The sequence below is a fragment of the Sordaria macrospora genome, chromosome 3, assembly GCF_033870435.1.
Source record: "Sordaria macrospora chromosome 3, complete sequence".
In the NCBI taxonomy this organism is placed as follows: Eukaryota; Fungi; Ascomycota; class Sordariomycetes; order Sordariales; family Sordariaceae; genus Sordaria; species Sordaria macrospora.
The window spans coordinates 1,373,772-1,385,655 of record NC_089373.1 but is presented as its reverse complement, the minus strand read 5'-3'; the positions used below and the strand labels follow the sequence as shown (position 1 = coordinate 1,385,655).

At 53.7% G+C, this 11,884-nt stretch overlaps 3 protein-coding genes across 3 annotated transcripts; 1 reads left to right on the top strand and 2 right to left on the bottom strand.

Annotated features, from left to right (window-relative positions):
- Nucleotides 1–8: 8 nt before the first annotated feature.
- Nucleotides 9–2,006, bottom strand: SMAC4_01842 (uncharacterized protein). Its single transcript, XM_003348771.2, has 2 exons — nt 1,477–2,006; nt 9–1,407 (listed from the first exon to the last, which is right to left on the bottom strand). Exons 1-2 carry the CDS (start codon nt 1,759–1,761, stop codon nt 103–105), a joined length of 1,590 nt encoding a protein of 529 aa, XP_003348819.1. The 5' UTR covers nt 1,762–2,006; the 3' UTR covers nt 9–102.
- A 436-nt stretch (nt 2,007–2,442) lies between these two features.
- SMAC4_01841 (uncharacterized protein) lies at nt 2,443–5,241 on the top strand. Its single transcript, XM_003348770.2, has 3 exons — nt 2,443–2,851; nt 2,976–3,171; nt 3,235–5,241. The coding sequence occupies exons 1-3, from the start codon at nt 2,676–2,678 to the stop codon at nt 4,861–4,863; spliced, it is 2,001 nt and encodes a 666-aa protein (XP_003348818.1). The 5' UTR covers nt 2,443–2,675; the 3' UTR covers nt 4,864–5,241.
- Nucleotides 5,242–5,908: 667 nt separating this feature from the next.
- SMAC4_01840 (uncharacterized protein) lies at nt 5,909–9,879 on the bottom strand. The gene is made up of 3 exons (XM_003348769.2): nt 9,406–9,879; nt 8,970–9,333; nt 5,909–8,879 (listed from the first exon to the last, which is right to left on the bottom strand). The coding sequence occupies exons 1-3, from the start codon at nt 9,785–9,787 to the stop codon at nt 6,128–6,130; spliced, it is 3,498 nt and encodes a 1,165-aa protein (XP_003348817.1). The 5' UTR covers nt 9,788–9,879; the 3' UTR covers nt 5,909–6,127.
- Between the last annotated feature and the right edge of the window lie 2,005 nt (nt 9,880–11,884).

Genomic DNA, 11,884 nt, shown 5'->3' with positions numbered 1-11,884 from the left:
ACAAAAAACACTGGATATCCTACAAACCATTCATCTCAAATCGGACAGGCAAAAGAAAGGGGTATCGCACCCCAACACGCTCAGCATCTCGTAGGTATCGTCTCACCCCAAAACGTTCAACATCTCTCCCGTCCTAGTAAACTTCTCCCTCGATCTGCCCCTTTCTTTTCCTCGTTGCCTCTCCACCTCATCAATCCTCCTCCACCCCTGCCAATCAACCACCCTCTTCTCATCACCTCTCGCCAAAACCTCACTCCTCACCCCTTCCCACCCATGGCACTTCTTATCCGTATTCAAGAAAGGCGTCGCCCTGCTCGCCCAATCCTCAATAATCGCATCCGCCGTCGCGAACGCGTTCTCCATAGTCGAAGCAATCACCCCCGTCGGGCCCGTCTTGACCCACCCCGCGCAGTACAACCCGGGAAAGCTCCTGTGCAACATCTCCGCGCCCCGCGTGTGCTCCTCGTGCTGCACACGGCCGTGGCCATCGTTGCTGATGATGCCCCGGCGCTCGTCAAACGGTATGTTGATATCCGAGAACTCGGGCAGGGGAGTGGATTTGTAACCGATGGAGCGGAAGGCTACCGATGAGGGAAGGGTGAGGGTCTCGCCTGTTGGAAGAGCGTAAGCGTTGGGGTCAAAAGGCGACGGTGAGAGGGCGGTGCGTTCAAAGGTTGTGGAGGCTAGTTGCCCTTGGGTTGAGTCGGGAGAAGAGGAGGAGGAGGAAAAGGCCTTGGGGGTCAGGCAGAAGTCGAGAGACCACGACTTGGATGTTTCAGAGGGCGATTGCGAAGTGGCGGCGGTGCCCTTGGCTAGCATCTCCATTAGCCGCCGCGGGGCGCGGGGAAGAGACTTGAGGTCGGTGGGGAGGAGGGCGGAGTCGACGGGGTGGAAGGATACGTCGGAGAGCTTCATCAGCTCGCGGACCTCTTTGATGGTGAAAGCCGCTTGCATGGGTCCTCGTCTGCCGACAACGTGGACTCGCTTTACTCGGCTCTGGGAGAGGGTTTCGAGCGCGTGAGAGGCAATGTCGGTCTTTCGCAGGACGTCGACATCCTCGAGGAGCATGCGGGCCACGTCCAAGGCGACGTTGCCTTGGCCGATGACAACGGCTTCATCGCCTTGAGTGAGATCGGGGTTGAGGTTGGCGTGCTCGGGAAGGCCGTTGTACCAGCCGACGAACTCGCGGGCGGAGTAGACGCCCTTTAGCTGATCCTCGCCGGTGATGCCAAGCTTGCGGTCTTGAGCGGCGCCGTAGGCGAAGATGATGGCGTTGTAATGCCGGAAGAGGCTGGCGAGAGGCACGGTGAGGCCATCGGGGTGGTCGGACTTGGTGCCGACGGAGACGTTTCCGATGAAGTTGAAGTCGGGGGACGAGGCGACTTCCTCGAACTTTTCTTGGCAGTTCTAGATTACATGTTAGGACATTGCGTCTTTGTGAATGGAGTATAGTAAGATTATGCATGAGAAAAGTACCTTGACTTCAGGATGATCCGGAGCAACACCAAATCTCACTAGGCCAAAGGGCACAGGTAGTGACTCGTACATGTCCACCTTTGTCCCTTGGATTTTGGCCATAAGCTTATAGGTAGTGTAAAATCCGGCCGGGCCGGAGCCAATAACGGCAACCCGGAGCGGATGTTCAGGAGTAGTATGGTGAGCCGGATGCTGGGAGTACATCCGGCGCGGCGCATGTACTTGCGACGGCCATCTTCCGTGCAAGCCAATTGCCCTGGGCTTTACCCGCGCGACAAAAGCCATTTTCAAATGTCCAAACAAATTCGTTGATAAATGATGTGAGGAGACAAATTTGGGATTTAAAGCGCAAATTGTTTGGACATCAATGGCTCATGTTTGTTGCAAGCGCAGATTATCTCGGTGGGTAGCCGGGCACGGCGGGAAGGCACGAGGTGACTCGACCGCCGTGAGTTCGGGTTTTGTGGGTCTTGAAATCCGGGGAACGTTTAGATCTTCAGCAGAGTTCACGGCACCGACCGGAGTTACGCACCGCTGACAGTGCCATCGAACAGGGTCCCCAGGACATCATTATCTGCTGCTTTCTGTCCCATCAACGAGGTTCCATCGTTACCTGGTCTCCTGAGATACTCTCATGGCTGTCCCAGTCTCGAGTTTCGAACCGCAGTTCAAGGCATCCTCTTCCTCAACCATGTTCCACGAGATGGGAATTACCAAAATCCATTGGTTGCTGCGACTTTCAAGCATCCGATGTTGCGTAAACTTGCGAATGGTGCATCCAGCCACCGACGATACGGGCTGAACGGGTCTGTACCAGGCGACGACAGGGGTTCATTGAGGGCAACCAAGCCAATTCGGGCGCCCGGGAGCGCGTACCTGCGCGGTTGCCGAGCCAACAACGCGCCGATAAGCTTCACTCAGCTTCCAACCTCCCTCTAAAAATGAGAGCCAAGTTCCGTCGACTTCTTCCCGCAGCGGGGAGGGCCAGGGAATGGGACTCTGGCTTGAGAACCTTGAGAGGCCAATTGAGCTAGCCCGATTTCTCCCAAAGACATGTCGTCACATGGAACTGGAATGATTGTTCAATAATTCATCCTTCCATTGCTGAACCACATCTTTTTCAACATTCGGGTGGCTAGCGGTTATTCGGTATCTCTCAACACCAAGCCGCCCAGCGCAACAGCAGCGCCGTCGACAATATGGGGGGCAACACCCAACCCTTCCTGTACGACTACGACCCCGTCAGGTACAGCACCGACGATCGTCTCCCACCAAAACTATTCGACCCAAAAGCCATCACAAGAGCAAGCTTTGAGAGGCCCAAGCCAAAACCCAAGCCAGATGGCCCGCTTGTCTCATTCAATGTCCATCCAGAGTATGTAACTAAAAGATTCCATGCAGTCTTCCATACATGGTCCCCACTGCAAGGGAGGTGGTGAACGTCGATCATGAGATATTTGGATGGCAGTGACTAACGTTGATCTCTTCGACTGATACAGCGCCTTTCCTCCTCCTGTGCGCACTATCCAGAGTTTCCGGCCCATGGGCCCAAGGTCCAAACAATGGATTATACAGATGAGGAAGGTTCAGTTGGTCTTTAGGCTGCTTCAGTTTCTAGGTGCTGCTGGCTTGCTGGTGATTATGATCATGTTGAACAACATCAAAGAAGTGCCCGGCTTGGTCGTAAGAATTGCGGTATGTCAAGTGAGACTTTGCCTTTTCACCAACGAGAACTTACTGACCATAATTCTCACGTAGCTTGGCGTCGCCATAATTCACACATCTTATGGCATTTACCACCTCTGGCGACCTGCCGGTGGACGGGCGCCAACGTCTTCGGCTGCCTACCATTTCGGTGTCATCATTGTGGACATTGCCGCTTGTCTGGTTTATGCATTCGGCGTTTATACGACCCGCAAGGATGGCGCTACGTGGGGTACTCTTCTTCCCGACAAGTCGGTGCTTCAATACTTCCTGCCGGCCGTTCAGTATGGATTGATTGGCGTAGGCGGACTCCATGTCTTTTCCATCGGCATTTCGGTCTTCCTCGCCATTCAGTTCTGGCGTATCTCCAAGATGCCACCGGATATGAATCCCCTGGAGGATACGCTCACCTCGCGCGCCCATAAGAGGAACAAGTCCTCGGTCGTTTCCATCTCGACCTACGCCGACGACGACAAGCGCCCTGGTACAGTTGCTGGCAGCCACCGTGACTCCAGTATACTCAGCGGTGACGACCTCGTCCGCCCACGCGCTGTCCCCTTCATGCATACCCGGCAAAGCTCTGACTTTTCCGAGCGGTCTTATGGTAAGCGCGAGTCTCGAGTCACCGTAGACCTACCGGACCGCCAGTACCAAATCTCACCCGGCAACTCACCACGAAGCTCTATGCCTCCCCGATCATCCTATCACGGCTATGACTCCGACCAGGTCCCGTTCGCCAACCGTGGTGCTGCTAACCCCCGCGCCAGCATCGCCTCCGGCCGACCGAGCACTTCGTACAACAACGGCGAGCATATGACCGCCTCCCCTACCTCCATGTCTCCAACCAAACCACAACAGCCACGCGGCGGCAAGTTCCAAGAAACCTGGTACGCCACCGAGTCCCTCTTCAACCGCACCCACGAGCGCAACCGCGCCATGAAGGATGCCCAAAAGAACGGCGGCGGCGGCGGCGGCGGCGGCGGTGGCGGCAACAACAAGCGCGGCAACCGCGCCTACGAAGCCATAACCGACTACTATGACACCCACGACTCCGACGACGATAACCATCACCAAAAACTGTCTCCAGCCCGCGACAACCACGCAAAAGGCTACCGGAACAGTCACAACGACAACGACAACAACGACGACGGCATCGACCTCGCGGACTTGCATCCCAACCCCTTACGCTCCAACCCTTCCTCGCCGACTTTGATCATCGACGCGGCGCTGGAGCCCGAGAGGTCCATCACGCCCTTCAGCCGCTTGCGCGAATCGATTCTTCGTCCGCTGAACTTGAACCCCCTGAACATCAAGAAAGTTCGCCAACAACAACAACCCCAATCCCAACACCTGAAGCCCGACAGCCAAGAACCGATGCGCAACCGCGACTCGTCTATCCAACCCGAGACTTTCTCCGTTGGCGGCGGAGGGAAGCCCTATGACGAGACCTCCGACACGCCTCCCACTTTGCTGGCAGGCCACCCCGCTAATAACCGGGTGGTCTCATCTGGCTACGACCACGATTTCTCGTATGGCGGAGCTGGGTCGGCAATGATGGCTATGGGTAGTGGAGGAGGAAGGCAGAGACATGTCAGTGGGAAAGTTGCTGAGGAGGGTATGGCTGGTGGGTTTGCGGGTGGTGAGAATCAAAAGAAGGATAGGCTGACGGTTACGAATGCTTAGTGGGCATGATTTAATCAGTAACGAAAGTTGGTTTTGCCTAAGTACCTACTTGGATGAACGAAAGGGGTGAGTGTGAATACTGAAATGTTATGATGATGGAATAATGTCATGAACTGATATGATGGATCTCTTCTTCTTCTCAAAGCGGGGTTTTGCTGTGTGTTTACTTGTAGCTAGCAAGCAGGTTCTGGAGTTTTAAGGACTGACTGGGTGACTGGCTGGGTTTCGATTTCGGTTTCGAAGGCATGATATCACTGTCACAAAGTGTCGAGCGGAGGTATGTCAATTAAACAAAAATGGCAGATTTTGTAGTGTATGTATTGAGTGTCTTGGTCGATAGGTTGTTCGGTTCTTCGGTTGTATAAAAGTTGTCAACTTCCAAACCCAGATATGCAGTGGTTCTATGTGTATACGTCTCCTACAGGTCATAATCATCGTAATCATCAAGTCCTTGTCACTTTCCATCATTTCTTTAATAACCTGTCTCCTAACCGTCATGCAAGTCCACGACATCACCGAACAGGGACAACTCAATACTGCTTCTTCGTAATTGGAAAAAAAAACATCGTAAAAAGCCGCGATAGGGATCACAATAGCTTAGCAACACATCGGACAGAGTCCCTTGGGGTTATTCCATCCAGAAACGGCCGAGGAGTCGGGTTCAGGCGAATAATGAAGACAATTGAATACCGGTGTGATGAAGTACAGGGGCGCCCAAGACGTGATGTACTGACAGTGATATGTTCGGTTTAGGTTATTCTTTCGACATGACCACCCACTTGTTCACACGAGGTAGGCACGGTTCAATCACTGCGGGCACGACATCATGTTTCCGACCTCCTTCCTTACATAAATTGATCGTTCGTGCCTGCCGACCTTAAACACCATCTTTCAAGTTCCTTCTGCCCTTCGTCACCGTCCCTTCTCACCTGCCAAATGGAAGAGGAAGGTTCACATGCGATTCTCTCGTCAGACAAGATACCGTAGACCACCTCAAAGTCATCCATGTCTGGATCACGTAAAGAAAACATCTCGATAGTACGGCTTCAAACGATTCTGCGCATCCATTCAACCTCAAACCTAGAACGCAGTCAAACACAATAATGCTAGTACCCTATGATCTACTAACCTAAAGATGCCTCAGTACGGTATGATCAAGGTTAGGTAGCTGCGGTGAAATGAAATTCCAACTTTCGAAGCATTATATGTAACATAACAACTTGCATACCATCAACGTCCCAACGCATTGATCACATAATCCCTTTCAAATCATCCTACCCTTCCCCTTCCCCTTCACATCCAACCTCGGAAACTCTTCCGAATTCTCCAACACGTGCCGAACATCTGAAGTCATATCCATGTCGCTCTGATGTGCCATCCGGCTCTGGCGAGCCTGTTCTTCCTCCAAGCTCAACCTCAACGCAAGAGCCAGATCGTCATCGATATCACCGCCAAACTCGGCCGCGTCCGCAGTTGCTACTGCGGTTGGGACGGTATCGTAGGCAATGTCGACAGGGTCCAGCCCAAAGGCTGCCGAACCGTTGGTATAACCGGGCTCGGAAAAGAGAGATGAGGATGATCCAGTCGCAGCACAGGGTTGCTTGCCCTTTCCTTTGCCCTTCAGGGGCTTCACAATGATGGAGAACTCGGGTAGCGGGCTCGGGCTGCGAGGAGGGTACTGCTCTGCTTCTTCTGCTGCTAGTTCTGGTGCCGGGCCCGGTGCCACTGCAGCAGCATCATCCACGCCACCGTTGCTTTCAAGCAGTGACAGGCGAATAGCACGCTGTATCATCTCCTCCTCCGACTCTTCAGTGACAGTCGGGAGATTCGCACCACTTCCGGCCACACTCGGACTAGCACCGGGAAGACTGGACTCGGGTGTGAACTGGTCAGCACTGCTTCCCGTAGATGGCAACTGCTCCCATTCTGATTCAGCAGTTGATCTCATCTCAGCCTCAGCTGCCAAGCGAAGCGACTCTTGCTTGATGAAGTCCTCCTCGGATACCAGTTGGGCATAAAGAAGTGCTTCTTCCTCAGTCATGTCTGCCAAGCCTTGTCCAAACCGCGAACGGAGCCGAGCCATCTCGCGAGTACGCGTCTCCTCCTCCTGGATAAGCTCCGCTTCTTCGGCGGCAATGAAGCCAGAAACATGGTGGCTGGTTCTACGACTGGCAACCCGGCCGTGTACGTCGTTATGCCGGTGACGTCGCTTCCGGCCCGGAGTTTGATTCGTAGAGCTGTAAGACCAGAACCTGATGTTGTTGCCCCATGCCGATACGCCTCGAAGGACGGTCGGGTCAGGATCCAAGAAAATGGCGCGAACAGCAGAGTACACATTTCGTTCCATCGCGGGAGCCTGTGAGAGAATGGCACGAGGGATCCGGCCCAGCATCTTCGCATTGAGGGTGCGGATAGGTTCATTGGTTGAAGCCAACGGGTCCCATGCTTGGACCACACCGTCAGTACCACCGTGAAGTAGATAAAGAGCGGAAAGCGCAAGACTGGAGATAGCGGGTGAATCGGTCTGAATAACTCGCAACGGCTTGACCATGTGGGCAGAGTGATGATCTCTCATGTTCCACACATTCACCGAGCCGGTGCTGGTTCCAACAGCAAGATAGCGGGCGCGGCGACCAGGAATCTCCTTGGACGTGGCACCACTTCCATCATGTTCAAAGCAAAGAGGGTCCTCAAATGCCGCCATGACAGCATAATTAGACAAATCGATCGCACTTGCGGTGATTTCTGCACCTAGAGGCATCTTAAGCTTGTAGTCGGTGACAGACCAACCGTTGATAACGTCTCCTGCGGGCGTGGCTGAGGTTGAGGGTGACCCGCTGGAAGCATAAATCGCCGTAGGCTTCTCTCCACCGTCGGTGGTAGACTGAGGAACAGAGTCCAAGCTTTTCGGCGTCTCCGTAGCTCCAAAGATGGAGGCTGTGGGTGCTGAAGATAACAAGGCCGCAACCCTCTCTGAATCGACGACTGGGCTAGCCTTGTGTCTGACATATCTCCGAACGGTGGGAGGCACACCCTCCTCCAAACCGCACTCGATTTTGAAGATGGCCTCACCGCCGTTTTCGTCGCCGACAGCAAAATCCACCTCGAGTATCCGTTGCATATCCCAATCTAAGCAAGCCTTCCGGAAGTCCGCTGGTTTGCGACGGAAGAAAGATTCTATCTCTCGAGCCTCAGCAACTATCTGGGGCTTGCTCAGATTCATGAAATTTGCCGAAGTGCGCGGTGAGTATGAAGCATCAGCTGCATTTTTGTCAAAATCATCCGGTATTGCGACACGCCGGGTTGCTTCAATCATCTCCCAATAAGCAGTGCGTCCGGCATCCCAGGCATCCTTAAGCAGGGTTGTCGACTTTCCACGAGCTGAAGAAGGAGTCGGCGTCTGGATGAGATAGAAAACCTCTCCGAGTGCATTCAAAGCAACAGCCCAGACCCTGTCCATGCCTTTGCGTCTCAGGTTGTAGTTGTCATCGACCTTGATGTCTACAATAGGTACGCCAGGACTGAGCACCCAGCGTGCGGTGATCTCGCCAACACGATTGCCGGCGCGGCGACCCGAAATTTCATAGCCAAGGGTATAGGCGGTCACTATGCCGAGGGTCGAGCCAGTTAACATACCAACCATTGAATCAGTCGCTGTTGGTACATTGGGCGACTTTGCGATCCACACTGAACAGACGGCATCCAAGAGTACGGGAATCTTGGGGATCTCAGGCTCGCCATCGACTGTTTCGGGTACAATTCCCAGGAATCGGCCGCGCAGCTGACCTTGTGGTTTGAAGTAGACTCGACCACCAGGGAACGCTTCGGCACCGATTAGACCATAGGGCTGACTAACGTCAATGACGTTGGGGACCGCTGCAGGTCCGTCGCCCATTCCGTAGTACACGAGACCGGGATGCACCTCGTCCAGTTGCTGGAAGTGGAACTGATCATCCATACCCAGCTTCTCAATCTTACCAGTGGTAGGATCGCTGACGGACGCCATTCCAATATCCCTAGAACCATGCATCACCCGCGGCCCATTTCGATTACCGGAAAACACGGCGTGCAGATGGGTGACCATCCACGAAAGTCTCGGGCTGTACGTCAGGACGGCGGCTGCCTTCTTTCCAGACTGGATTGTCATCTGTGAGGAGCCATCGGGTTTCCCGCGGGATACACTCCTAAGCAGCCGGGTGCGGAGGAGATACTCGCTACGCCATGTGGCCATGGCGCTCAGCCTGGCAAAGTACCGAGACTCGGAGCGTATTCTGTCCACCTCCCCATCTTCGTTGGCCAACTCGCTCCTTTTCTTTGCCGAGAGAAGCGATTCTTGACCAGGAAAGTTGCGCAGGAAGGCTCTTCGCCAGGCATATGGGGCCGCAACGAGGTGGTAGAAGCGCTTCGAGACCAGAGCGACGTCTCCGTGGGAATCGGGATGCAGATGCGATAGGATATGGGTCAGGATTTCTGGTAAAGCATCTGTAAGCTACAAAGCCTAACGTATTGAGGACATCGACCACACAACGCTGAAGCACATACCGTTGGGAAAGTCTGTCAGCTTGACGCGTCCAGGGGAGTTCGAAGTGTTCTTAACAACTTGAAATGCTAAGGTATGCGGAACGTGTTGTCGGGATAGCAGTAAGGCGTTTTCATATTCGGCGATTCGTTGACCAGCAGTCATAACAGGCTGGGCGGCAGAGACATAGTCGGCAGCCCTCAGTCGGCCAAAGTCTTGGTCGAAGCGATGGCCATCGTCACTCCCAGAAGCGACATCTCCGCCAAAGATGCTCTCGTGAGGAGAGGCGTCATCTGGGGAGCTTGGCTGGGAGCGAGGCGAGCCATGTTGGGCGGCTTGGTCGGAGGATATTAGATTTGGATCTCGGGGTACTGATACAGGAGTCTCGATCGAGCCTGGGTGCATAAAGGACTTTTAAGTGAACCCGGGTGGCAATGCGCCTGACTGTGCAGTTCGATTTGCACAGTCGCTGGTGTTCGGTAGGTGAGGTCGGTGGTGTTGACGGTGGTCGGGAGGAGAGGACGGGCAGCAGCACGGAGGGTTTCTTGGTGGGCAGCACGTCGAATTGGCGATGCGGGTTGCGTTCACTTTGCGCGGGATGTCAAATGCGAGAGGGCGAAAGACGGTTGTTGTCGTGAGGGTGACGTTTTTGGAAGCAAGATTTTCGATCTCGCGTCACAGCATCAACTGTCGTGGAAGGATTGCCCTCTGGGGAAGGCAAGCATTCATGACTCTTGCCCGATGATTCGCTGCAGCCTCTACCGAATGACTGGTTGCCGACAATAACCTAGAAATACAGCGCATGTATCTGAAACGGGAGTAACACTCCACAGAAAATGTTTCATTTTGTCTTGATCGGCTGTGTAACATTCAATCCTTTCTTGTACACACCAGTGCTCATTCAATCAAATCTGTCCTGCCGCGGTCGCTCCACTGGAAGTCGCCTTTGAAAACTCCCGCCCTACTTGTAGAACGCCACTGCGGATGTTTGGGGCAAATCACATGCTGACAGAACTCCACATCAAAGTCTCACGGAGACAATTGCGCTTGAGGCATACACCGGCGAGACTCAAAAGATTTGTTGCTTCAATCGTTCAGCTCCACGTGCAATCGACGCCCTCGCTGGGAAGCTGGAAGTACCAGGGAGCACGGATGACACAGGTCACGATGACCTCAGTGCTCAGTCTGCGTCCAAGTGCAGTACGGCAAGCATGGGACCTGAGATTGACAAGGTCCAAAAGCCATTCCCGGGCGCCAGTCCAGTGCTGATGATATTGAAGTGTTATAAACATACAATCATCATGCAAATCCATCATGAAGGCAATAGCGTCGGGAAGATAGATAATCCCCCTTACCCATCTACCACCCATCAGTCGTCAACACGAGAGCGGACAAAGCTTTCCGCTGCTCATCTCCAGAGACAGAAAAACCGTTGAGTGATCAACCTGATCAACAACGGAAGCAAACCTTTGCATAACCCATTCCGGAGACAATAACATGATATTTTCCTAGGGGCCTGGTGAAGCCATGGGGGTTGTCCATCTCCGCCAATTTCAAAACGGGCAGGAGGGCGGGATCCATTCGCAACGGACCTTCATCGCCAACGGACAGCGGCCCGCCTCGTTGCTTCACATGTCTGTTCGGGATTTGACCATCGTGATCATACTTCAGAGACTACCTTGCCTAGGCAGAGTACCGATTAATCACTGAATCATGCAATGACGGAGATGAGATCATGAGGAAGAGTTTGTAAAAAAGCGACCTCCTCCACAATGTTCCCGACGTGAACCCCGAAACAAGGGGCGGAAGAGGGAAGGAAAGTAAGAAAACAAGAGCGGAACCATCAGAGCGGAAGGGCAAGGACGGGTACACCCGATCCCGAACGAGTGAACTCCACAACACCCCTTTCCCACCTGACGGTGGTCGGAGTCGGGGCAGGTCGGCGGGCAGGCGGGCGTGCGTGGATGGAGAAAGATGGATGGATACACGTGTGCAAGATGGGGATGCTTGTTGCTTCGGCGAGGAGACCGCCACGAGGGCAGCAATTGTCGCGGCAATTCTAACGATCCTACTTTCACCTCCACTTCCACTTCCACTTCCACTTCCACTTCCACTTCCACTTCCACTTCCACTTCCACTTCCACTTCCACTTCCACTTCCACTTCCACTTCCACTTCCACTTCCACTTCCACTTCCACTTCCACTTCCAACTTCTAAACCTGCCCATCTACAACTCCCACAGCTCCCACAAAACTCCTGACTCGTCAACGAACCCAACGGGTGTCTGGTTATAAACGGTGTAGGCTTGTGGGTTGTGGGATATGGAACTATGGGTATGGGTATGGGTATGGGTATGGGTATGGGTATAGGTATGGGTATGGGTATGGGTATGGGTATGGGTATGGATATCAACATGGAATCTGTGTGGAATCGTGATATTGTTCCAAGGTGCTGTAATTCCCTCTTCTTGTTTTCCCGGAGACTTATTCACTGGGCAAAACG

What these genes read in the sequence shown, in the direction of transcription:
- SMAC4_01842 (XM_003348771.2), bottom strand. Translation starts at nt 1,761, where the DNA reads ATGGCTTTTGTCGCGCGGGTAAAGCCCAGGGCAATTGGCTTGCACGGA. An exon ending in CGGATCATCCTGAAGTCAAG is followed by an intron (nt 1,408 to 1,476) that starts GTACTTTTCTCA and finishes CATGTAATCTAG; the next exon opens with AACTGCCAAGAAAAGTTCGA.
- SMAC4_01841 (XM_003348770.2), top strand. Translation starts at nt 2,676, where the DNA reads ATGGGGGGCAACACCCAACCCTTCCTGTACGACTACGACCCCGTCAGG. An exon ending in TCATTCAATGTCCATCCAGA is followed by an intron (nt 2,852 to 2,975) that starts GTATGTAACTAA and finishes CGACTGATACAG; the next exon opens with CGCCTTTCCTCCTCCTGTGC. An exon ending in GCTTGGTCGTAAGAATTGCG is followed by an intron (nt 3,172 to 3,234) that starts GTATGTCAAGTG and finishes ATTCTCACGTAG; the next exon opens with CTTGGCGTCGCCATAATTCA.
- SMAC4_01840 (XM_003348769.2), bottom strand. Translation starts at nt 9,787, where the DNA reads ATGCACCCAGGCTCGATCGAGACTCCTGTATCAGTACCCCGAGATCCA. An exon ending in GCTGACAGACTTTCCCAACG is followed by an intron (nt 9,334 to 9,405) that starts GTATGTGCTTCA and finishes ATGCTTTACCAG; the next exon opens with AAATCCTGACCCATATCCTA. An exon ending in AAGGCAGCCGCCGTCCTGAC is followed by an intron (nt 8,880 to 8,969) that starts GTACAGCCCGAG and finishes GCATGGTTCTAG; the next exon opens with GGATATTGGAATGGCGTCCG.